This window comes from Haemaphysalis longicornis, unplaced genomic scaffold (genome assembly GCF_048455015.1).
Source record: "Haemaphysalis longicornis isolate Haplotype H1 unplaced genomic scaffold, Haemaphysalis longicornis Haplotype H1 scaffold_8, whole genome shotgun sequence".
Classification (NCBI taxonomy): domain Eukaryota; kingdom Metazoa; phylum Arthropoda; class Arachnida; order Ixodida; family Ixodidae; genus Haemaphysalis; species Haemaphysalis longicornis.
Window position 1 is genome coordinate 184,012,315 of NW_027526445.1, and position 22,144 is coordinate 184,034,458.

A 22,144-nucleotide genomic window follows, 5' to 3' on the forward strand; every position below is an offset into this window, starting at 1 on the left:
AAGAACTACACCACCCTTATTTACGAAAATGATATGTACAGTTGATCGATGGGAGCTTTTTCCCAATAAGAAAAAAAAAAAAAATCACGGAAACAAGAAAAAGGCAAAGTTGCAGGGGCTCGAAGCCAGGATGTAAGTGCTAGAAGCCACGACACTAACTGCTAGGCCATAGAGGCACGCCACGCTCGTTTCAGCAGCTGATCAAGAAGACTGCGGCAGTGATCAAAGCTAGCCACTAGACAGCGCTGCCTGCCCCGACTTGGAAGTGGAATGCCACCTTAGATATGTGTATCATATTTGCAGGTGTACAAGTTGCTCCCCTCCAAAAGCACACACTGCTTTGACAGGGGGGTTAAGAGTAGCACTTCTGTACAAAGTCCTCTGTTTTTTGTTTTGTTTCTGGTAGATGCCATCTCCTCTGTGACTTACAGTTCGGAGAGTACAGAATGCTCTTGCTCTAATCATTCTTGTTTATTTAAGGCAAATAGTGCTTGAAAACTTAATTCCGAAAGTGCAGTCCACACCACTGATCACCACTATGCAGCCAGCAACATGTTTTCAAGGCACCCAGCCTTTTAGCAGTTAGCTTATTTTATTCTATCAGGCGCATCCAAGAATGAACATTTTTTTTCAGAAATCGGTCATTTCATGCACACCTATCGTGCCTTTTTTTTTCCGGACGCAAGTTTTGTGTGTGCAAAAGAGGGAGCAAATTGACAGTGCTGGGTGAGTACACTGGCCAGAAACTGTTCTGTATTTTGACTTCTTGAATGGCTGCAGCTGCTTTCTACGTGACGCTGCAACCCATGAAATTGCCAGGAAAGTGCACCGCTGACAAGCAGTTCTGGTGGCCCCGGCAGCAGCAGGTAGCATGTAGCTATGCAGCTCAGAAGGACGACAAATAGGGCTACCTAGTTAGGATTACCTCAAACCATGCAAGGAGTTTCCGACAAAAGAGACACAAAGTGCCTTTTTTCACGCCTTTTGCAGTCCACTGCAGTCGAAATCAGCTAGCACAATTCAAGATGAGCCATGTGATTGTACGGAACCTTCCCCCAGGTGTCCGCCCCATCCCCCTGTCAGCAGCAGGCCTGCAGGCCTGACGTGCTTGTCACTAGACGAGTATGAACGAGCCACAGCAGCAAGGGATGGCCTCAGTTAAGGGCAAGGGAAAGTGAAACTGAGACTCTAGTCTGAAATGCCTGCCACACACTCCTGATTTATTGATTGTGGAGTTTAATGCGCTGACGCTACACAGGTGATGAGGTGTGCCATAGTGGCAAGCTCCGGATTAGTCTTGACTACCTGGGGATCTTTAACGTGTGCCAAAATCTCAAACACATAGGTGTTTTCGCTTTTTGCCTCCATCGCCGCACACTCTTCATGTCCTTGCTGCGCTCTGCAAAGTTTCAAGCTACAGCACCAACTAGCTGTGCTGCTGGTGCTTCTACATATAAATGCCCCGTTGAGTGCAAACACAGTGAAGGGACACCCCAGACTAGGGGCAGGTTGCCTTACACAGATATCCATACCTGGTAGCAATACTTCTTCGATAAGCTGGGAAGTAACACAGGTGAGTTCTGCCACAGTACTCTGCCTGGTGTGACACGTTACAAACTGCACCAACGGGTCGGCGGAGCTTGCTAAAAAATGAAAGGGCCCATGCGGTTTGTATTAAAATAACAAAGCCAGCTAGCTTTTCATCAAAACAATGCTGGTACGGGCAGTAGCAGCGTAGGCTGGGCACATGGAGTAAGAATGGGACAGGAGGAGAAACATCTCTTCTCAGGGCGGCTACATAACGTCAAAGATAACGCCAGATAATGGCCTCTCCTTCGGGTTGCAGCTACGAAGCTTTGTATTCTGTTCGCATCAGTGTTCACTGCGATGTTATGTGGTCCTGCGCCCACCCCTTCCGATGCACATTTCTGCACCGTGGCCGAGCGGCAGGGGGCTTCCCCTCACCTGTGGGTACTGGGGCCCCACCCGGGTGAGCCGGCCCAGGGCCGCCTGGTGGAGCTTCCTGCGGGCGGCTGAGGCGCCCTGGTGGGCCGTGGGGTCCAGCAGCAGGTTCACCAGCACAGGCACGTACAGCAGCATCATGTGGGCCTCTGGAGGAGGAGAGGGAGCAGAGAGGGAAGGTGTGTTCGGTACCATCGAGGGAACCTACTCTCTTTTACTCAGACAAGGAAGGGGGGGGGACAGTAGCTGGCGCCCACAAATGGCATCAACATTTTTTTTTTGTCATGTAATAACGAAAGCTGAAGGAAGCAGATGATGGCATGGCATGCTCCCCCTTCACGTGGGGAGAGGGACAATCATGCTCCTCGGGTTGAGGGGGGGCACACCATTCTGCTCATCATCATCATCATCACTACACCCCCTGCTCCGTGCCTCTTTCATGTGGAGCAGGACAGTTAGAATGCCAGCAGCGTGATGAATGTTCTCCTCTTCTCATTTGTGAGGAATGGGTGGTTGCTTTGGCATCCTTGCACATGTGTGTGCACCATGGACAAAATTTTGGTGTGTACATTTGGGGAAAGGGGGGGGGTTCAGAGGAAGGCCAAACCAAAGCTAATTGTGAAACTTTCCACTTCACCTACTATGCTCACCAGCAAAATTGTGCGCTAGATGGCACCCAGGATAGGATAACAACAAAGAGCAAGGTCTGGTGTGCCACTAACATAGAGTACGGTGCACATAAAGCTAAGCAAGCATACCACACACTTGCACAAGTGTACCACACACGTTCATCCCTCTCCTCCCCCCGAGGGTGCGTATACTCCCAAGGCGGCAGCTCACTTCCATCCGACGGTGCGGCCACCAGCAGTGCCTCCAGGGTCTGCAGGCACTCCAGGGCCACGTTGAGCCGCGTGTCGCTCCCCGTCGTACCGCTGCCCAAATCATCTGCGCAGCGCAGCAGGGTCTCCACCACCCGGGGCCCCAGGCTGTGGATGTAGGGCGTCGACACCGAGCGGTCCTGGTGCTGGAAGATGGAGCGCAGTGTCTGCACACACCACAGCTGCACCTGCACAGGGGGAGGCAGAGGGGGCCAGGTAGTGGGGTCATCTTCGACTGCCGGCCCTGCACCCACCGCGGATTCCCTGAGAAGCAATCCCACACGCATCTTGCAGGTGGACTATTTGTGGTGATTTGCGTGCCTTGCTTACCTAATACACTCTCGCGTGGGACCGTACATCAGTAAAACGTGTTGTTGGGCAAGTTTGTTCACATTGCGGAAATACTAAGATTTAACGGAGCAAAGACAAGGACAGTGAACGGACAGGACGAACGGCGAGGTGCCACCTTTCATTTCAACCTCGTTGCGACAAAATCTCTCTTTGAGGCCCTGGGTGGCATCACTGCTGACATAAATATGCACGGCAGGCCCAGCACAATGGTCTTGAAAGGTCGCTCTCGTAACAAAAACAAGGGCATCTTGCAAGTTGTTATGTAAAAAAAATTTGCACAGCTCGCACTAGTGGTCCAAGGCTGGAGAAGCAGCAGAGCTGGGGGTCGACCTAGCTTCTCCCCACACTGACAGCCGATCCCAGTAGAGAGGGATCAACCGGATTCCAGCAATGCAAAGCTGTTTCGAATGGCACTGTAAAGCAGAGACCATTAAAGTATGTACAGTGTTTTGTTCAGCAGCAAACATCGTCATTCCTTTCATCGTCATCGTCCCACGGCACAGCCGTGTAGGGCAAATCCTCTTGTAGTAGGTCCTCGCCCCGGTAGACCTCCACTTCTTTGTGGACTGGTCCGGTGGCAGTCTCCACGTGTGGATTGTGTATGGATGGCTTGACACATTCGTCGTCATCGTCTTCGGCAGTGGACCCATGGCACACCGGTCGTTACTCGTAGATGACGACAAAGGCAGGAGCTCCTCGTGTGGCGTCACTGCGAGGCATGTGCTCACGTATGCTCGGTGTTTTGTGTCCACCGGACAGATTTGTGCCAGCCTAAACAGCTAGGCCCTTAAAGGCGCAGCCTCACTACGCTGACACGATGGTGACGCCGACATGATGGTGACGAGTCGGCCAACTGCAGAGCGGCCAGACCGTGTTGTCACACTACGCCGACGGTGACACAAATACATCGGCCAATGGAAAGTCCACACAGTGCGACTGGCTCGCCGACCGAAGACGCCGACAAAACCAGTCGGTTGACCTGTTGCCTGATATGTCGTCAGGAATCGATCGAGAAGCGAAAACTGAGCCCCTACAACATTCATGCCATAATGAATGCGGCTCTATTTTGTTACTTTCTGAAGTGTAATAAACTGAGTAAGGTCCATAAAGCCCCTACAACTCAACACTAGCGCTAATGCCATCCGTATTTTGGCTTTACGATGCTTTGGCGACGTCGCTGCCCCACAGCTGCAAACTGCATATGCGTGTGCGACTGGCACACTTGTAGAAAATAAAAGGTCAGCTACGTGCAAAAGAAGAGTTGCAGAAGGTAATTTAGGTAATAAGGAATCAATATCAGCCGAAGTATTTAGCCTAAAGCATAAAACCAAAGCACGGCAAGCACTATTCCTGCAGTGCGAAATTGCAGTCGCAGTTAGTCACAGATATTTTTGCGAGTGCTTTCTCGAAGCAGCGGAGTTGATGGCGATAAACTATTATGGGGGAACCTTACTGCGCAAGCACTATTTAAGAAATTTCAGTTTACCAACCAGGAATTCTGTAAACCAGCTAGTAAACACTGATGTACAAGACACGAAGGGTGGGCTTCCATCTAGTACACAGGTTATTTGGCGAAGGCATGTTATTTGTGCGGTGGCGCAGTGGTGTCGAGCGTTGCGTCCACTTCAACGTTGCAAGTTCAATTCCCGGCGGGGTCTTTTTTTTTTTTTTTTGAGCAGTTTGTAAAGTGGCATGGTTTGCATATCCTGTTTGCGAATCATTTTTTGCGTGTTTTTGAGAAGCACCTACATTTGTTATGGAAGATTTCCTTCGAAACACCAACCGGCTTTTCAGCGCCACAACAATCAATTGTACTTTTTTTGCACCACGTTCCTCGAAAATGCGATACCATGGTAACACTGTAAGGCCTGCTCTATTACAGGAGGTTAAATCTCTGCTGATGGACGCACTAATTTATATGCATATTCTACATACTACAGAGGTCTTTTCGCCAGGTGCTCATCCAGAACATCCAATATTATTAATACTGTGGTTGCAGCGAACGCAGCTTTTTGTCTTCCATGTCCGTGATCCAACATGATGCAGAGGAGCACACGAAGTATAAACAGTACACATGTGAGTACGACCAAACTCACACAGCGGCAACGCGATACTCCAAGTTTGGCTCGAGAAAGAAAGAAATGCCCAGCAGAGAAGCGAGGCAGCGGGGTGTCGTCATGCCGTTGTAGGCGCTGTGTGACAATCGAGTCGGCTGACAACACGCAGACACCGACAGCCCGCCGATTTCTCGACGGCTCAGACAGTTGGCCCACAAAATCAGCCAATGGTCGGGCTAGTGTGACCGCGCCTTGAAAAAGGCCCAGGGTGGCACCGGCCACTAGTACAATAGCCAGTAAGAAGCATGGTTACCGTGTCCTCCTTAAGCAGGCCGTGCTTGAAGAGGTTGATGCAGGGGTACTGCAGGTTGGCCACTTGCACCACCTCCTTGGGGGCATTCAGCACAAACAGGGCAATGGCCAGCAGCATTGAGATGTCGTCCAGCTGGCCCGTCTCCTCACCTGCGGGGGGGGGGCACCAGTCTCGCCCTAAACACCCTGTTTCCCTCTGGTGGAGCCTGCTACCTCCCCCTTTGCATGTACCATCGCGATACACTGAATTACGAACAACGGAGCGCGTTGCTTTAGGTGCATGCTGCACATCCCGGCAACTGGACAGGTTTGCGCAGTAGGAACAAGTTACGAGATTTCATGACCAACCTTGATATGAAAAGCTCATCATCTTTCCATTGTGTGCTGGGCGCTCAGCACGAAATAAAAAAATACGTGAGCAGGTGCTGAAAGCAGCAGGAAGACAAACCAAAATGCTCACACACCGAATGATGCGTTTCCATACCAAAGTTGGTAAACTCTTGTAACTTGTCCCCACTGTGCATACCCGGCCAGTCGCCAGGATGCGCGACATGTGCTGAAAGTCACCCGCTCCGTTGTTCGTATTTGAATGTATCCTGATAGTACACGCACCAACCACCCATGCTCTAAGTTTAAACACAACGGCCTCGACGGCGATCAAATAGCAGGCAGGAACTGTGAGAGGGCATTTAGGAGATAGCAGCTGTCTTCAGACCACATGACATTTGGCTGCATCCTACAGAGCCTGCATTAGAAGCGAGACAAACAACAATAAAAAAATGAAAGAAAGAAAAGAAAAGAAAGAGGAGGCATACGACATGATTGCTTGTCCACTTTTCTTTGTTTGTTTTTTGCTTCTTTTTCCAATGTACTTTCCCTTACTCACAGAGACGATGGGCTGCTCATGTGTGTTATTAACAAATGTCGCTCTTGATTACAAAGTACAGTTAAACCTCGATGTAACGAAGTCGGTAAAATTCGTAATTTACTTCGTTACATTGAAATTTCGCTACATTGAAATTCGCGGTAAGTGTTCATCCTGTGAAGCGTTTCCTGCAAAAGAAAACGTGGCGCGCATACACGGCTGGCGCACTCTTTCTGTTTCTATCGGAGCTTAATCGTCTACGCGGGCATTAGAGTGAACCTCATGGAGCGTTTTCTCCCCGCAAAAGCGCGCCCCGCAAGCCACAGGCGCGCTGACGCAGCCGCGGAGACAACCCGCGCGATGTGAGTAGCTCCGGCGACCGCTTCCGCTCGCTGAAACGCAACTCGTGGGGCAAACGAGAGGGGCATGCGAGAAAAAAAAGCGGGTTACGTGGGCGAAATTTTCACTGTAAAGCGCCATACGCGCCGCTTACGAAAGCGCCCATCAAAAATCCTCGGCATGCCCGAGCGCTTCGAAGCTCCCGCCATAGGTTGCGTGCCTCCCCATTGGCGAAAGTGGTCAGGCTCCTCCCACTGCCGCGTGCAGCGCGAGTCACTTCCTGGCGCAGAAGCCGCCGCCGGCGCGCAATCGCGGACGTGGGTGTGAAAAAAAAATGCGCGCACAAGGCTCATAAAGATTCTCAAATGCCTGCTGGAACGATGAAACCCAACAAGCATGAGCGAACTCGCGGCGGCCCCGCAAGAGGCGATTAGGCTTATCACCGCGGAGGATGTTTGATGCGCGCTTTCGTAAGCGGCGCGCATGACATTTTACTGTGAAAATTTCGCTCACGTTATCCGCTTTTTTTTTTTTTTCTCGCGTACTCCTCTCATTTGCCCCTCGAGTTGCGTTTCAGCGAGCGGTTGGAAGCGGTCGCTGGAGCTATCCACATAGCGCGGGTGGTCTCCGCGGCTGCGTCAGCGCGCCTGTGGCTTGCGGGGCGCGTTTTGAGTTTTTGCGGGGAAAAAACGCTCCATGCGGTTCACGCTGATGCCCTCGTAGACGATTAAGCTCCGACAGAAACAGAAAAAGTGCGCCAGCCGTGTATGCACGCCAGGCAGTTTGTAGGCATGGGGCTCGCTCACATGCCCGTGGCTCGCTGCATCCGCGGTATGGGCGGCCCGTGTTACCGTTCGCCTTTTATTGAGACCCCATTTCGGCGCTTGCGTCTCCCAAAATATACCTCTACAACTTAAATTTCGTGCCTAGTTCTCCATGAAACTTCGTTACATTGAAATTCCGGCAAACGGGACTTCGTTACACAGAGGGTGAAAATACATGGTGTGCATACACTTGAAGTTACGAAAAATTCCATGGTTCGTTACACCGAGGGTTTCGTTACATTGAAGTTCGTTACATCGAGGTTTAACTGTACTATAGGCTCATGTGATAATGATAACCTTCTCTCATAAAAACCACATAAAGCAAGGCCTGCCGCAGGTTGGGCACAGATTACTTGAAATGTAGCCCAACCTGGCAGGGTTTGCCTTCTGGCACTGTTCGGCACAGCAATCTCGTCATTACATCTGCCCTTGCATCAAAACACCTAGCCAAGTGTATTTGAAAAGTGCCAAAAAGTTGTTTTTACTCAAAAAACAACTTTTCAGCCTTTGTAACGCGGAGAAAATGTGCTTACCCATCTTGATCCTCATCTCAATTCCTTAGGAGAGCATGAACAAAGCACGAGGCAAGGTGTAAGAGGCATGATACGTTGTGATGCATCAACATTTCAGTACAGGCAATGCGGAAATCACAGGCATCGTTGCAACTTCTCAGAGCAAGGACATAGCCAGGCTTGGACAAGGCACATTTCTCCTGACAGTAGGCTTGCTTACTGTACTTGCGTGATTCTAATGTGCATCTTTTGTCGCCAAAAGTAGCCTTTAAATTTGTGTGCGCGTTGCAATCGAGCTTGAAACCGAAAACGGCTTCACGGCTGTCAATGTCCCCAGCTCCAGTTTTAATGCTGGGATGAGCTGGACAAGCAACTTTACGAAGCAGAAGATTTTTGCTCTCAGTTGCGTGCTTCAAATAAAATACCTTGTGTCAAGTATGCAGTACACGTTCTTTTGCGTCTGCATGGTGGAATCAGCGTCAAATTATTTTTTTTTTACTTTTCATAAGTAAACTTACATGTGTATTACTATTGGGAGCGCGTTAGAATCGTACAAGAATGGTAGTTATTAGCTGAAGGCTCAGCCAAAACAACCGGAAACGCATTTGGCTATGTGGGACTTAAGGGGGGAGGTGGGGATCGGAGCAAACTTTTTTATTTTTTGACATAGAGTAATGAAATTTGGCAGGCGCATTGGAAAACACTCCAAATGGTGAATTTTGAAATTTAAGAATGATACCTTCAGTAGTTTTTGTGTTACGGAGATGTACATGTTGCCCGCTCGTGGAAAGCCTAGCAAGGTATTGACATATGGTAGGAAGTTCAGAATACTTTTGAATTGTAGTCAAAACAACACCACAGGGTATGACATTCTTTGAATTTTTTTTACACCCTTCATTTTTTTTACACAAAACATTATTTTCCATTGTACCCAGTAGTATACAGCTGACTTGGCCGTTAATGTCACTTAAAAAAATATCTAGGCCCTAATATGAAAATCCGAGAATGTCATACCCTGCAGAACTCTTCAAGGATTGAAATAAAACAAACAGTGTCAAATTCCGCCTAGTGGTTGCCATGCTATCCTTTCCACGAGCAACGAAGAACTCGCAAAACACACTTTTGAGAAAACGGCTCTTGAAGTTTACGAAGACTTCACGATTTTTCAAACTGCACCAGTAGCATAGTCCTTGCTGTCCTTGCTTGGGGACAACCTCAAAGACCTTTGCCCTGTGATTTGGTGAATCTGGGAGGCCTTCCTGGCCAATTGAAGGTTTTCATGTACAGGCCTTCAGATGGCAGAAGCACCAGTTTTACACCTAGTGTACCACAAAGTTCGTATGGGCTACTAGGGTACCTATACTTTATTTGATGTATGCCTAATGCATAGCTGTCTCCAAAATGAAGAGCAAGGCATGGTTTCGTTTTATATTAATATTCCAGCAGACTTTCAGCAGATTTCTGGATATCATAACATTGCCAAAGCTACAGCTTAGTACATGGAGCTGTTCGGTGTCAAAAAGTTATATCTGGGCATCACAAGCATAAGATGAGCTATTTGAAAGCAGAGTATAGTATTTTTACACAATTACAACATTGATTATTATTAGCATACCATGCTCTTCACCTTCAGGAGAATCAATCATTGCAAAATAGACAACATAATTGCAAACATTGCGAAAATAGAAAACCCAATAAAAATATCGAAATATCGAATTGTGAACGCTGCACCCTTACGGCGTCTTTTATAATTTATTTAACAGTGAAAATAGTATTTTGTAATCCCAGACTTCGTTGTACGAACTAGTTTAGAGCCACGGCAAAAGTCTCTCAAATAAGCTAGGTGACGGTCCATTGCACCCCGCCCCCCCCCCCCCCCCCCCCCCCGCCCCCGCCCTACAATCCTCTACGCGCACGTTCCCCACGATCGAAATTTAGGTAACATTGATATGGTTGGTCACTTAGCTTTACCCATTAAATTTCACTTCGCGTACATCAATTATTATCACTCGCGTGCAATAGCAACCGATCCCGCTATCGGTCGCTGCCCGAACACGTCGCGCCAATGCAGCGCGCGCCGCAACTTCTGGCGAGTCGGTCATTCCATTCCCGAAGCTCGCGAGCACGCTGTGTAGCACAGCAATAACTCAGCGTTTTATAACATCGCAGTGCTCACAATGCGTCCAAAAGTTCGCTTCACGAACCGCAATTGTAGGCGCACGAACCGCGCTTCCCACTCAAGGACAGACCACGGCGATGTCGCAGGCACGTTTTCGATGCGTCTTTCGAGCCGCGCACTTCCCTATCTGGCGCACGATCTCAACATTATCGCCGCGATAACAGTAATGTCACTGTTCAGTACCGCAACAGATAAAACGAGTAAACTGCTACCGAGTCGACCGGGAAACCTTGAAAACATCGGGAGCGCAGTGCGCGTAAAATGCGCAGCAGCCAGGCGGCCATGTTTTTGCTGGCATGGCGGCGCCCAATCAGCAGAGCCGTATCTAAAAACGCGGCCGGACAGCCAATCGCGTGTTACCATCTATCGGTTGCTTCGTTGCACTATCTTTCTCTTTCTGCCGTTTGTGCGTTTGTGAGCGAGCGATGACAAAAGGAGCGACCGGAAAACGAAAATTAAAGAGTCAGCCGATCTAACGCGACCAAGATGGCGGCGCCCGGTAGCGTCGTTCCGGAGATACAGCGCTGCGAAAATTGCCGTGTTTTCGTCATTTTGAGGAAATATTTTGCCACCTCAGTTGATATAAATATTTTTCTTTGGCACTTCGCGATCGTTTGCGGCGGGGAAACTTTGTGAACGCATAGAATATAAAACGTGCAATCCGAAAATGTGGGTTCCGAAAAAACGATTTTTTGGTCACTTTTCGAAATCTGATCCCCGCGTCCCCCCTTAAAGGAGCACTGACACCAATTTTCGGTGTTAATATTATTGCACAGTTCGCTTCCTTCACTCAACAGAATACCCTGGCTGAAATATGAGCGGCCTGCGACGCGAAGAACATAGTTCAATTGGATCTCATTTATCGCGCCGACGGAGCAGCGCGCAGAGCGGCACTCAGCAAATGGACATCAGCATGACATCACCCCGCGAGCCCCAAAGAAGTGACGCGACAGCGATCGTCAAAAACTTGTGACGTCACTTCACGCGTGCAACCCCACGAACGGTGAGCAGGCGCAACACCCTCTCAAGCGGGCGCCGGTAACGTCCGCACAAAGCGGTGAGGCCAGGCCAGGATTCTGTAAGCGCGGGAATTTGAAACAAACGATTTTCAGGCCGTTCAGTGTAATTAACTATCGCGCACTGAAGTATTTGAAGTGCTGTTTCATATTCGCCAGACCATTAAGCATCGATAAAAGCAATAAAAGTGTAACATAAAATTTTCGTGTCAGTGCTCCTTTAATGAGTGTTTATTCCTTTCTTCTTTTTTTTTTTTGAAAGAGGCAATCGTAATTCTTTGCATTACATGCCTTAGCCAGCCGTTTAGCTTGTGCTCTAATAAATGATGTGCAATGCTTTTTAGCTTACAATGCTTTGTTACAACGGACAAACATGGCATGACCGTCGCAGTATGCACCAATGTGATGGTATTATGCACTTCTCAGATATAAGAGATAGCACCTTGGGTAGGTACAGCAAATCGCCAACCGTTGCCCGATTGCAGCAGGCATTTGCAGTCGCCCCCTGTATTGGCTTTCCACGTACGCGAAGTGCGCCCAGGTGTATTGTGCAGGATAACCCCATCTTCTTGACAGAACTGATAGAAATAAATTAAGGGTGAAAGAAAAGTAAACAAAAAAGGATATGCCTGTTGTGTGTTCACACCTCTGTCGCAGTATGTGGGGAGCATTCATTAGGAGAGGGAAGACACCAGATAAGAGAGGTTACACAAGACATGCAAAAACTTGACAGCTGCTGTGCCAAGACCTACTGAGCGCGCGTCTGTCCCCTCTTGTTGATGTTCACTCACGTGCTCTTCGCCAGTTTAAAAAAAAAAAAAAAAAAAGAGGAAGCCATGGAGCGAAAAATTCACTTTGTTCCGGCGGCACCTTCTGTTGAGTGGATATGACACACAATTCACACGCATTGTGAGCAAAGTCGGTGGTGCCCCGATTGGGTACCCCCGTGGGTGGGCTTGACTGCTGGCACCAGCCCAGCATCGCAGATATTGGTCGGCCGCTTTCAGTGTAGTGCAAGTGAGGATTCATAGCAAAATTCTCGCCCACATTGGCCCTGAAGTTCCACTCTCGCTGGCGGGTGGTAAACTACTCTTTGACTCTTCCTAGCTGCAGCCAGCGCCCTGCTGTCTGTGCAAGTGCGCCTGCTATATGTTCGCCGTGATTTCGGCACTCTATAAACGCTTGTTACAGTTATTACAAGCTGTGAATTTAACAAATGACTTCAGCGTGACAATCGAGCTGGTTACAAGTGGGCTTGACCGTGGTAAGAACGGGCAAATCAACAGAACGGCAAGTTTGCGCTAGTTGGTGTTCATTCACCTTGCTGGAGAAAGTGCTCAAAAAACTCATTTTTGCGTTCATTTTTGTTTTCTTTCCGCTCTGTCAGCTCCTGTGCTGCAACGGTGGTGTGATGTGGGTGCTGACTGTGTGCCCCCTATTCCCCCCCCCCTCTTTTGCACCTGGTTCAGAGTTCTCCAGTCAGCTACCCCATGCCTTCAACATGTTAGACACGGTGGGGTTGTCTGCTTTCCTTTTGTTTGTGAGTGCCTTTCAACCAGCATGAGCGAATCGGAGGAGGCAAGCGTGGAAGGGGAGCCAGAAGGTGCGCTCACTGGTCTTGGTGAAGTCGATGATGCGCGACAGGGTGCTCCTTAGCAGCGCCACCCACTGGCGCGAGTGCTCGCTGTTCTGGTGCAGGGGCAGCAGGGCCAGCGACTTGAGCGCCTGCAGGGCCGTGTTCACCGGCACCATGCTCACCACCAGGGGCTGCTGCTGCTGGCCGTGGGTGGGGGTGGTGGCGGCAGAGCTGGGGGCCCGGCTGCTGTTCACGGCCACCTCCTTGAGCACGCTCGTCACCAGGAACAGGATGGTGGGCACCACCCGCATGCAGCCTGCAATTGAACAAGGGGGGAAGGGCAAGCGAAGGCGCCTTTCAGGAGGGCGGCAACCAAACTGCCTTATCACCTCACAGGGATGACCCACTGATGTCCCATTCAATCAGGCAGGCCCGAAAGAAGAGGGTCAATAAAAAGGCATAAAATGGCAGCTTGGGATGTTTTCACTTCAGAAATTTATTGACTTCCCCTTCAAAGCAGCGTCAGGCCCTAACAAGTTTGTTTTCCTATTTGGAGGATATTGGTCAGCTTTTAAATTGTGAATTCTGCGACACAATCTGAAAAATAGTCCGTCAAACATGTCAAGCCACACCAGTGTTTTTTTTTTAACCCACCTCTTTCTAGGGCCTTTCTCCACTACATCCCATATCCCTAGCAGAGAAGCATGTACGCGATTGCAAACGCTGGCAAAAAATTCTGATTTTTCAATAAAGAGCCTTCTCTCTCTCTCTCTTTATTGGAACGCGAGGGGACATTTACCAAAGACCCACTTGGAGATGCTCATTATGTCAAAACAGGGTTGTTCATTTAATCCTTGTGCAGTATAAATGTTGCAGTGAGAGCACAGCTGATCACAAGCATCATGTGCTAGCTGAATGAAATACCAACAAGCATTTGTTGAAATTCAGCAAATGTCGATAGAAAGCTCAAAGAGTCGCGAAAATTTTTATCAAATTTTATCAACCATGCCCGTGTGCTTTGGTGTTGGCTTTTTTGAGTTGCACAAAAGTACAAAATGTTTGCGTTTGTGCGTACTTTTGTCTGTAGTACCTGTCTTAGTTCAGCGTTCATAGCTGCAGCTGGTTACTTTTTTGCAACTATTTATATTATTCTCTCATAATTTGTCAAGGATGAGCAATCCCTAATCACAAATGCTAACTTAGAGTCGGGGAGGGAAAGCAGAAAAATCGAATGCATCGGCCCTTCAATTTTGCAAAAAAAGGACTAGCAAGGCCATAATGTATTGTTAATGAATAACGAATTTATAGGTAGATATAACTACAGTGACAACAGCCACGCTGGCAGCAAGAAGCCTCCAAAGACAACTGTGCATCTGTCAATGAGCCTGGCCTGTAGCTGCAACTACTGAATCTAAAATTGCACCACAGTCAACTCAGTGTTGCTGCTCGGCATCGACATGAGGTGAACTGTGCAGTGAACACACTGAGTGCAGAATGAAGCCAAAGTTAGTTGAGCGAGAGCTCATTTTTTGCACCAAGAATGTGCTGTGAATGCACACATTTTTCGATGACACGTGCCCTTACTTTTTCTCTATCCCCCTCTACACTCCCCCCAACCTTGGAAGAAAAAAACGATTAGACTGTTTTACTTTTTCTTTGTTGACATGGACAGTGTACACCCATGGATGCAGAAAATTTGCCGGGATAGCCATGTGCAAGTCAGCCGTAAAATGAGGGCACATCTTTCCTCTGTCCCAAACTGATGAGGAGAAAATGTTCGTGCCTCATTGAGAGAGCCTGTAGCAGCCGAAGGAACAGCCTAAGCGCAAAAGGCGGCAATGCTGGCAGCTGCCCTTACCGGCGGGCGAGCACAGCTGGGGCAGGTCGGCGATGACCCCGAGCGCGGCGGCCACCAGCTGGCCGGCGTCCGGGTCGAGCGGGCGCGGGGGCCCCTGCTGGCCCTGGCGCCGCAGGGCGCCCCCGTGCAGGGAGGCGGCCAGCGGGGGGCTGAGCTGGGGCAGCTGGCGCACCAGCAGGCAGAGGCACACCTCGAGCAGGGCGTGCACCACCGACTGGCCCGCCACCAGCTCCCCGCCCTCGCCGCCCTCGCCCACGGTGGCCAGCACCGTCTCGGCCAGGCCCCGAGGCTCCTGGTTGGCCGGGGCCACCTCTGCGCCAGCCGGGGAGGGGGGGAAGCCACTCATTAGCATGCACATTTGACACAAAAATGCACTATACTAGGGTACAGCTTAAATTAAGGGGGGACACTGGTCTTAAAACAACTTCTAATTTTCAAGTAAACTTTGTGAAACTAGTCAGTCTTGCTGCTTTTTTCCCTCTGATTTCAAATATGGCATTATTTTTTCAGTTGCTGAATTAGTTCCCAAGATAATTAGAGATAATAAGCCATTTTTGGTCAAACAGTAGACAAAACAGTGTTGGTCATAAAATCGTAACCTCTATATTTTCCAATGCTATGAACCCCGGTGAGTGCAATAAAAGAATAGGTTTTCTGATGCACTGCTTGGAAGTAATTTTAGAGCTCATTAAACTTTGGTGGCACCAGTGGCAGGGAACCATTTCGAATGCCCATTTAAAACACCAAGGTTTAATGAGCTGTAAAATTACTTCCAAGCAATGCATCAATAAACTGATTACCTTATTGCACTCACCAGGGTTCATCGTATTGGAAAAAATAGAGATTACCGTTTTATGACCAAAACTGTTTTGTCTACTGTTTGACCAAAAATGACTAATTATCTCTGAAAGGATAAATTATAAGAACAGCCTATTAAACTTCCATGCATACATGAAAACACCTGCACCCCAACCGACCAGACTGACACACTTTGTCTGTCATTAAGCTGCATGTTGGTTAGAGACAGTTTTGGTTTCAGTGTGTGAGCCTTGGAGGCATTTTTTGCAGCAGCCAAGTCACGGGAGCCTTATCCAAATTTAGAAACAACTGAGTACTAAAGGACAAAAAGGACTGAACACAGAGCACTTTTGCAGCCCTCTGCAAACTGATGGGACTGTGCACTAGAACCTGATTTGGTGCTTCTACTGCTGAATGACAACCCACTAGGCACTACTTCTCACTGCATCAAATGCAGAGTAGTGATCCGAATCAGATCTTTTGGTTGACGATGTTCATTTTATCCACTGAACGTGCTGTGATGAAAATAAGTAACCAGTTGAGTTCCCACGGCTGTGCTCACGGCTGCTGCTGGTTGTCTTTCTTGCAACTATTTGACTAATTTGAGACAAATCGCTATAATCTCCACTCTGGAACTAAAAATCCCCATCCGCACATTTTTAGAACTTGAAAGGACGAGGAGAAGGGTGCTATAGGGAAGGAGGAAGGAGACACTTTTGGAAGTATCGTACCTCGGAGCTTCTGCTTTCTCTCGGCGTCATAGGATTCCTGCCAGGCTGTCACCACCAGTTTAGCCACCTTCATCACCATCAGCTGGCACTGCGTGCTGTCCCTGGCCAACAGCATCCTGCACAACAGGGCCAACAACCACTGCAAACAACCCCCGAGGAGGCCTAAAAAAAATGAGGCACAGCTCAATGAGAGGGGGAAAATTTTTGCCAATACTCTGCCAAAGGAATGGACAAATGCCGGGTATACTACATGCATACTTTTGAATATCAAAGCGGATATTATAATAACTGATTCAGCTTCCACTGCACTAACATTACACGAATGTATTTGAACGAAACCATCAGTCCCTCCAGATTTGCTTTGAGTGCAAAAATCCTGGTTAGCACAGGCCTAATGTGTATGAGTGTACGCACAACACCCACGCACGCCTGTTTGCTGCCGGGTGAGAAACGCACAGTGTTCAGCCCAGTTCTCAGTGGTTCTGGAAAAGGGGAAGGGACTGTGCGCAGAAGGATCACTGCAGTGCACAAGGCTCATCAGTCGAGCCTGCTGCCGCCCTGCATCCTGCTGCCGTGTTCCCCCGCTGTCGTCCGGTGTCTGTTACAGAGGGGGGAGGGGAGAGTGCTGCATGAGCCCCACCTGTGCAGCACGTGGCAGAGCTCGACCGAGAGGGGCCGGTTGTGACCGAGGATGTCGGTGGCCACCGGGTGGCTGAGCAGCTGGTGCAGGGCCTGCAGGCAGACCGGCACGCACTCGGGCATCTCCGACACCCGCTGCCCGCACAGGGCCTCCATGCAGATGCCTGGGCACAAGGGGGAACAGGGGGCAGCTCACACCTCCACACCGCAAACCCTGCTGCCATCAACGGGGAATTACTGTGAAAGGCGGTGCACTTCGAATTACTCGCCTATGGCACCCTAACAGTACGGCGTGACTAGGGTCTCGTGATACATTTGGGGGAGTACCCAAAATTAAGCAAGCAGTCTTGACCTGAAGCCAACCTTAAAAATAAAGAAGAAGAAGGTGCTTGGAGCTGATGAAACCTAGGGTGTTTCGGTGTACAATGACCCTATGCTTATGTCTGGCACTCTTTACGCCGTTAAACACAATCATCATAATCAGCAATGACCTTACGTGGTGTAACAATGTACCCATGGCCGTTGTTCTTGCTTCAGGCAATTAAAGTGACTAGAATTAGGTCGCCTGAAACCTCAGTGCCTTCTGAGAAAAACGACAGGCACTATTTATTTTAAATTATTTTCGACATCAAAAGCCGTCATGTTGTTGCAAGAGCCCCTCAAAAGATGGCGGGGCATCCCTACCACTGGTAAAGCCACTCATTCACTTTGACTGCTCCTACATTACTGCACTGTAGTCATTGTTGTGTAGCTTATGGGATCTCAGGGAAATGACCTCAACTATCTAAACTAGAGCAAAAGCACTGGGTAACCATGTAGCACTGTCTAATGACACACATTGGTTCAAGTACTCGCTCATGGCACACGAACTTCAACACTTCAGCAACAAAACATAAGCTTCAATGCCATGTGGGCATAGGTAGCATACTGTCCTTCATGGTGGAGACAAAACAGCTTGCTAGATCATTAAGTCATGCATGGGCCCAGGCTATGACATATCTTATCATCGTTGCTGTGAGTCAAGTTCTCCCCTCTACTTTCTCGTTCACCTTGCTGGCAGAGCAGCAGCTGGATGCTGCTAACGTGGGAATGGAAGACGAACACTCCTTGACCTGCTGGCACCTTGAGGATATGACAACTGCGACATCTGAGGTTAGAGCACGTTTAATGTGTCTCCTTCTCTATTTACAAGCTATTTACATGAGGTTTCATAGACCTTCTTAACACAAACAATTCTTCGCAGCCCCCTCAGAGGACAGCAATTTCCCTTGGTAGACTGTCCAATTGGTTGCAGTTGAAACGTCCGCCTCATATTTCCCCTGGCCAATCATCCGGTGCAAAGCCGCCCCTCTCGCGGTGATCACTCATCGCCTGTGGTCTTGAGTGGTCCTTGCCTCTTCTCTTCGTAATCTGGAGGGCCACTTAAGCTTGCATAAGTGTCTTGCAACATGCAGCATTTTGCCATGGTGGTGCAATGATCACGCATTGGCAGATACTTCATGGTTCCACCTCGTACACTGGCATTGCCAGTGATGCCGAATCGGTTGTGCGCGCCCCTCACAACACGGAAGCAATCCGCCAATGTGGTGCAATAGCCAGTGTGGTTCACCGATGAGTCAACCCTCCGTCGCCCGGTCGCTGCCGCGTGGTCAAAGAAGGTGCAATATGTAGAGGCAACGATGAGGCATCCAAGTGGCTGCGTGTCTTTTCGAACCCAACACTGCGGGTACAAGGCTTTCCCCGCAACAACACCTACCGAGTACCCAAGCAGTGTCCTGCACACCGATACATCTGTCCAAACTGAAAAGGGCCTTTTTCTATGAGAGACAGTGCCAATGGGAGGAGGCCGATGACAGTTCGCGCCCCAGAGTCCTGCTTTACAAGTCACATGGTGCAGCGGGGATGGCACACTGACCGTGGCTTGCAAGGAAGGTAGCACGCATGTGACTGAAGCCCAGTGACTTGAAGTGGCATGAAATGACGGCACTGTTACAGGACCCCCTTCTCCCTCCTCCTCCAAGGGAGGAGTGGGTTTAAAAGAGAGGGAGAGAGAGCGCACTCACCAAAGAGCAGGTGGAACCAGTCACGGTTGATCTCCTGCGGTGTTTGGGAAGAAGCGCCCCCTGCGCCGCCACGGGAGGAGGACGAGAGGTGCAGGAAGGCGGCGCCCCCCGCCCCCCTCAGCAGTCCCCCCGTGCCCAGGGCCTCCTCTGGTGGGGCCTCTCGGTGCAGGCCCCCCTCGAAGCCCCCGCCCTGGGTGAGCCACAGGGAGGCCGCGTGCAGGATGGCCGGCCAGGCGTCCCGGTAGTGCGGCCGCGCCGACTCCACCGTGTCCGACGTGTAGAAGGCGCCCCCGTCGTGGGGAAGCTGGCTCGAGAACTCTGCACCAGCCAGGGAAGGGGGCACCCGCTCACATCCCCCACAACACACCCCAATGGCGCAGGATAGGTCAGAGATGAAAGACAACAAAAACCTAAGCGACACGGAAATGGATTTCACAAAAGAGATGAAGAGTAGAAAAAGACACGCTTATACTCTTACCAAAATAATCGTATTTTACTGAATATGTGAGTATAATCCATAGCAGTGAGCCAGCTGATGAATAACACAAGTGATTTCTGAAGCACTCGCGTGTTTCAACTTAAAAAAAAATCTTTTAATCCTTAACCCTTTCCAGTCTGGACCTTTTACCCACTTGTGAGAAAAACTGTGAAATTTCACCTTGGAGTACCCAAGTAAGGCAAACAGCGAAAGCGGACTGCTACGGCCATTTCGCGTTTTCAGGCAGGGTGCAACAACGAACCGCCAATGGTTAACGACCCACCTGGGGCCGAACTCTCCGAAAAATGGGCGTCGCTTTTAGGGGTGGGCAAAGGCAGAGAAGCATACAGGGAGTGCCAGGCGTACAGGGCAACTCCTGGCACTCCATGTGTGCTTCTCTGCCACACAGATGTAATGATCATGTTCTGCTCACACGCAACTACCAATGCACCAATGAACCGAAGACACCCCTGAAGCAGCAAGTCAAAGCAAGATACAGTGCTCCCGCAGAGCTGCCTTACTAAGCCTTAGCTGGCCCCCTCCTTTCCCCACTGGATTATGTGTTTCCCTTCAACTGTTCTATCCACGCTGAAATGGCCAGAAGAAAAGGCCTGCCCATGGACTCTCTCACTGCCAGTCTGTCCTGTCCCACTTTGGAAGCCAGACACGCAGTGGAGAAGACTGTGAGAGGACCGTAGGGGACATGCAGTGGGTGCGAGAGGGCAACACAGAGACAGGCCCCCCCCTTACCTGCGGGCAGGGAGAGCAGGGCGTGGTCCTTGAGTGCGGCCAGCCAGTAGCGGCTGAGGCAGAGCAGCTCGGGGGCCACCAGCTTCAGCAGCGACTCCCTGCTGCCCGCCGCTGCTGCGTCCTCCGCACCATCCCCTCCTTCCCCCGCCGAGGGGTCACCCGAGTCACCGTTGGTGGCCGCCCGCCGCGCCGGCTTCTCGTGCTCCTTCTCCATGGCCACTATGTACACCTGCCACCACAGAGCGCCAGCTCAGGGAAACGTTCACCACAGCACGAGAACGTAAGGAGTCGAAACTTGGCTAGTTTAAAAGAAAACAACAGCGCATAGGACGGGATGGCAAGAGAAGTAGACAAACACTTGCGCAAGCGCTTGCCCACTTCTCTTGCTGTCTCGTCTGACATGCTGTTGCCTTCTCACAAAACGAAAGAATGGAGCGTTTGAGGTACACAACACGACAGAGTGCACAATAAAGCCAACATCAACAAAAGCTTGCACTTGCTGGTCATTCATTTCGCCCAATGACTCGGACACTGCTTGAGAGACGCCATATGCTGATGGGCATCAGAACAAATTCATGTCGACAACTAATCTCACACAGAAGGGAGGAGAAATTAAAAAGAGAGAAGGCGGTTTCCCCAACCAAAACAATAACTAGTCTGTGAAGTGTACCATAGTGGATGGCTACAAATCAGTTATGACCGTCACCTTCCAGGAATTTTAGTATAAGCTGTCATCTCAATACACAGGCAACTGAGGAGGCTGAATGATGATCTTTCAGTAGAAATTGAACTCAAATCCCATGATATTTTACAGCAGCCAGAAAAATTTGAATCTAGAATTGCATATTATACATGTAGAAAAATTCTTTCTCCAGATTCAGAGAAGCCTTCCCAGAAGAAAATTTCAAACTTAAAAATGTTTCTTTGAATTTGCCCCGCCCGTACCAACATTACCACAAATGCAGTGCTTTGATTTACTCAAAGGACTACTGAAGTTGTTTCAAAACTGGGTAAATATATTTTTTGCAAATAACACACTGGTTAGTTTACGCCATTTTTCGCATGGGGACTGCGGCATTCATCAATAAAGTCGACCCAATGCCCCGCCAACTGCTCACTCCCATACCGCCGATACAGTAAGAAACCAGAAGGAAGCAACTGGAAGAGATGTATTCATAAGACGGCCAGCAATGTGCACCACCGCTTTTCTGTTTGCCAGTTTTCTGGGAGAGGTTCCGAATTGAGCAGACGTGTAATCTAGCCTCTACTAATCTTTGTCTTGTGTTACCTCCACTTGGAGTACCTGTACCATAATATTACCGTATTCCTAAATGATTCCCCAAAACGACTGACCATTCAATGGAACTGACACTTTGGTTGTTTTTCGTTTACGGCAGCACCCTTGGGGACAAGTTTCACCCGAGATGGTTTAAGCCCAGTGCGAACTTCTTACCTCGGCCCAGGCCTTGAGGATGGCCAGCTTCTCGAGGGTGGAGGCGCTCTCATTGTAGAGTAGCGAGTTGGCCCCCTTCTGCAGCTTGGTCAGCGACGACACCAGCAGCTGGTGCACCCGCCGCAGGTCGTTCAGGTCGCGCGCCACCCCGCTGCCGATCCAGGCACTGCACACCTGGAAACGGGGTACATGCACGCATATCACCGCCACCATCGAGGAGGTAGCGCTGGCTCAAAAGGCCAAACTGTGTTTTGCGCACCAAAACACTAAGGTAGACAGTTGGGCAAGTTGGAAATCTTTCTTCTTTGATTGTAGCACCAAACACTGTTAACAAAGGAGAGAAAAGCGCCAACCTGGCCTTTTCCCTCCTCTGCTGCGTTCGTTTGGCACTACAATCAAAGATGAATCTCCTAGGGCTAAAGGCACTCTGCAACTGAGGCCTAAGCATTAATTTTAGACCCCCCGGGAACCTTTTGCAAGTCCCAGAATCCTGTACACACAGT

General features: G+C 49.6%; 1 protein-coding gene across 4 annotated transcripts in view; it reads right to left on the reverse strand.

Moving 5' to 3' along the window:
- LOC144149351 (HEAT repeat-containing protein 5B) overlaps positions 1-22,144 on the reverse strand; it is an 81,034-nt gene that overhangs the window by 4,087 nt on the left and 54,803 nt on the right. For all 4 annotated transcript variants that reach the window (XM_077680912.1, XM_077680910.1, XM_077680913.1 and 1 more), the window contains 10 exons: positions 21,642-21,815; positions 20,189-20,417; positions 18,961-19,278; positions 16,899-17,061; positions 16,259-16,374; positions 14,730-15,041; positions 12,909-13,187; positions 5,562-5,710; positions 2,803-3,028; positions 1,966-2,111 (listed from right to left, as the gene is read on the reverse strand). In XM_077680912.1, the coding sequence (XP_077537038.1) occupies positions 1,966-2,111; positions 2,803-3,028; positions 5,562-5,710; positions 12,909-13,187; positions 14,730-15,041; positions 16,259-16,374; positions 16,899-17,061; positions 18,961-19,278; positions 20,189-20,417; positions 21,642-21,815 (2,112 nt within the window). The remainder of the gene's footprint in view (positions 1-1,965; positions 2,112-2,802; positions 3,029-5,561; positions 5,711-12,908; positions 13,188-14,729; positions 15,042-16,258; positions 16,375-16,898; positions 17,062-18,960; positions 19,279-20,188; positions 20,418-21,641; positions 21,816-22,144) is intronic.